At 54.2% G+C, this 2,778-nt stretch overlaps 1 protein-coding gene across 1 annotated transcript; it reads left to right on the top strand.

Annotated features, from left to right (window-relative positions):
- Positions 1–1,451: 1,451 nt before the first annotated feature.
- LOC120662338 (ethylene-responsive transcription factor 1B-like) lies at positions 1,452–2,455 on the top strand. The gene is made up of 2 exons (XM_039941507.1): positions 1,452–1,772; positions 1,907–2,455. The coding sequence occupies exons 1-2, from the start codon at positions 1,452–1,454 to the stop codon at positions 2,453–2,455; spliced, it is 870 nt and encodes a 289-aa protein (XP_039797441.1).
- The last annotated feature ends 323 nt before the right edge of the window (positions 2,456–2,778 follow it).

The following is a 2,778-nucleotide window of genomic DNA, read 5'->3' as shown; positions in this document are numbered from 1 at the left end:
TATTTGGGTAAAGTCTATTTTTCAACCTGAACTATTACAATCGTCTGATTTTCAACACAGAACTACAAAATTGGACATCCTGCACCAACCAACTATCAAAACCGTTCAGATTACCCCCTTGAACTGAAACCGCTCAGTTTTGGTCCATGTCACTTGTCCGACATGGCGCCTGTGGCCACGCCAGTTTTTCTCCATTTACCTGCGCGCAAGCGGAGGTGGTGGAGCGAATGGAGGAGCCTGCGCGCGGCGGCGGGGGAGGGTGGGGCCGGGAGGAGCGAGCACGCCGGGGGTTGGGTAGGCTTTGGCGGAGCACGAGGGCAAGTGGGAGCACCGGGGAGGACGCGGCAGCAGTAGCTAGGTAAAGTCGGTGACGGTAGTGGGTGATGGCAGAGGAGGAAGGGAAGGTGCCTCGCCGCCGACGAGCCTAGGAGAAGCTGTGTGGCCGGGTCCCCAATGTCGGTGGCGAGCTGGCTGTCGTGCCCGTCGTTGTGCCGTGGCCATGGTCTAACAGAGAGAGGGGGAGGTGGTCCACCTGTCTGTGAGATAAAGAGAGAGGAGATGGTAAAAGAAGAAAAGCTGACGTGGCCACTAACGCCACGTCGGACAGGTGACGTGGACCAAAATCGGGTAGTTTCGCCTTGAGGAAGTACTCTACACGGTTTTTATAGTTGGTTGGTGTAGAGTGTCCGGTTTTGTAGTTATGGGTAGAAAATCGGACGATGATAGTTCATGGTTAAAAATCGGACATTACCCTTAATATTTTGATAGGATGGCAGGTATAGGTTGGTTCTAACAGGATCCATACGTGGATGGTTGGATTGCAAACGATTTTTTATGATGGAAAAGATTGGAAACTAATAAATTAGACTGGTAAAATTACGAAATAAATGTTCAAGTAATCGAGGAATGGATGGGCATGGTTAGTTATCTTAATAAGTTAATATCAAATGTTTCTCCCGCTCTATACCGGTTGAGGAGAAAATGCTGACCCTCGTGATGTCTTGATCATCAGATACATTGGCATATGTATGCAGCTACGTACCCTCCCCCTACATGCCAGGGTCCAAGAGCTTGTTCATTTGGAACCATGGATCAACAACACCCTCAGTGCTTCCCTCCGTACACACCCATCCAATGCCCCCCTCCACACATGTGTTAACGAAATTTCATATTTCTGAAATGCACCGCAAAAAAATAAAAAAATAAAAAATCTGAAATTCGAACCCCAAGTCAAAACTAAACAATCATCAAATTAGGCTAATCGAAATGCGGTACAAGAATTGTGTGTGTATATAAGCACCTAGACCGCGGGCTACATTGTTAAGGTAGCCATAGCTAGACTACTACATACTCGTTCGTTGCGTTGGACCACATCATACTCTAGCTAGCCAGCTCTACACACATCAATTGCCCCAAATTTGGACAAACTCCGGAGGTGAGAGCGTGTGATCATGGAGTCTCATTTCGACACCAGCTACTACTATGGCCACGCCGTCACCGCCGCCGCCGCCACCGCCTACGCGCATTGTGACAGCCACTACAGCTTCCAACAACACTACGACGGCGGCGGCGGCGCCATGGACGCCTCCGCCGGCTTCCAGCCGTTCTCCACATACGATCCTCACACGTATAGTGGCGACTACTACTACCATTCATCCTCATCTGCAGCCGCCAGCTGGTCGTCGTCCGGCGCCGCCGCACCCTCCAACCACCACCAAATGCAGCTGCTGCATTTCGGCGGCGGCATGGACGACGAACGCTACAGCTACCAAGTAGACAGCGTGGGCGTGGCGGACATGGGTCGGTTCAGCGCCCTCATGGGAGGGGCCCCCATCTCCACAACCACCTCCAGCAGCTCCTCCAGTGCTTCGTCGGCGGCGGCGGCTGCGGCTATTTCCTGCCGCAGGCCGGCCATCAGGCGGCCGACGACGACGCGCCGCTGATCGGGGTGCGGAAGCGGCCGTGGGGCAAGTACGCGGCAGAGATACGGGACTCCACGCGCAACGGCGAGCGCGTCTGGATCGGCACCTTCGACACCCCCGAGGCCGCCGCGCTCGCCTACGACCAGGCCGCCTACTCCATGCGCGGCCCCGCCGCGGTGCTCAACTTCCGCGTCGAGCACGTGCAGGAGTCGCTGCGCGCGCTGGGCCTCACCGCCACCGGCGCCGCCGCGGGGGACTCGCCGGTGATGGCGCTCAAGCGGCGGCACTGCATCCGCAAGCGCCAGCCCCGGAGCAAGAAGGCGGACGCCGGCAAGGAACAGACGACGGCGCCGCCGAGCAGCCACGGGCATGGCAAGCGAAAGCAGGCTGCTGCTCCGGCTGCTTCCGTGCTGGAGCTGGAGGACCTTGGGGCGGATTACTTGGAGGAGCTGCTCTCGCTCTATCCGATCAATGAGCTAGGGAACCCATTCAGCGGCGATCATCTGTGTCATCCATCATTCACTGACGCCTGAATTTCCGATAGAAGAACGCACGGCGCACGCACACACCCTATACACATTGACAACAGGCCGGTCGTGCGCTCGTCGCATGCGCTTTTGCTAGTTTTTACTTGGTTCAATTCATCCATTCTGTCGTAGTCAATTCATTTAAATTTATTTTTATTTCCATCCTGAGTCAGAATAAGAGGCTTCGCAGCTACCATATACATGCCATAGAATTTATTTTTCAATTTTCTCACATCAAACTAAGACAGTGTAGTGGTGAATCTTGTAGAAGTGGCTTGTGCTTCCATTGTGGAGTTGAATGAAATGCACCTGCAATTTTGTCAGTTTGG

The sequence above is a fragment of the Panicum virgatum genome, chromosome 2N (assembly GCF_016808335.1).
Source record: "Panicum virgatum strain AP13 chromosome 2N, P.virgatum_v5, whole genome shotgun sequence".
NCBI classification, from domain to species: Eukaryota; Viridiplantae; Streptophyta; class Magnoliopsida; order Poales; family Poaceae; genus Panicum; species Panicum virgatum.
This window is presented reverse-complemented; position numbering and strand designations above follow the sequence as displayed.

Coding starts and splice junctions, on each gene's coding strand:
- LOC120662338 (XM_039941507.1), top strand. CDS start 1,452: ATGGAGTCTCATTTCGACACCAGCTACTACTATGGCCACGCCGTCACC. Junction 1,773..1,906: donor ACGAACGCTACAGCTACCAA/GTAGACAGCGTG, acceptor TTCCTGCCGCAG/GCCGGCCATCAGGCGGCCGA.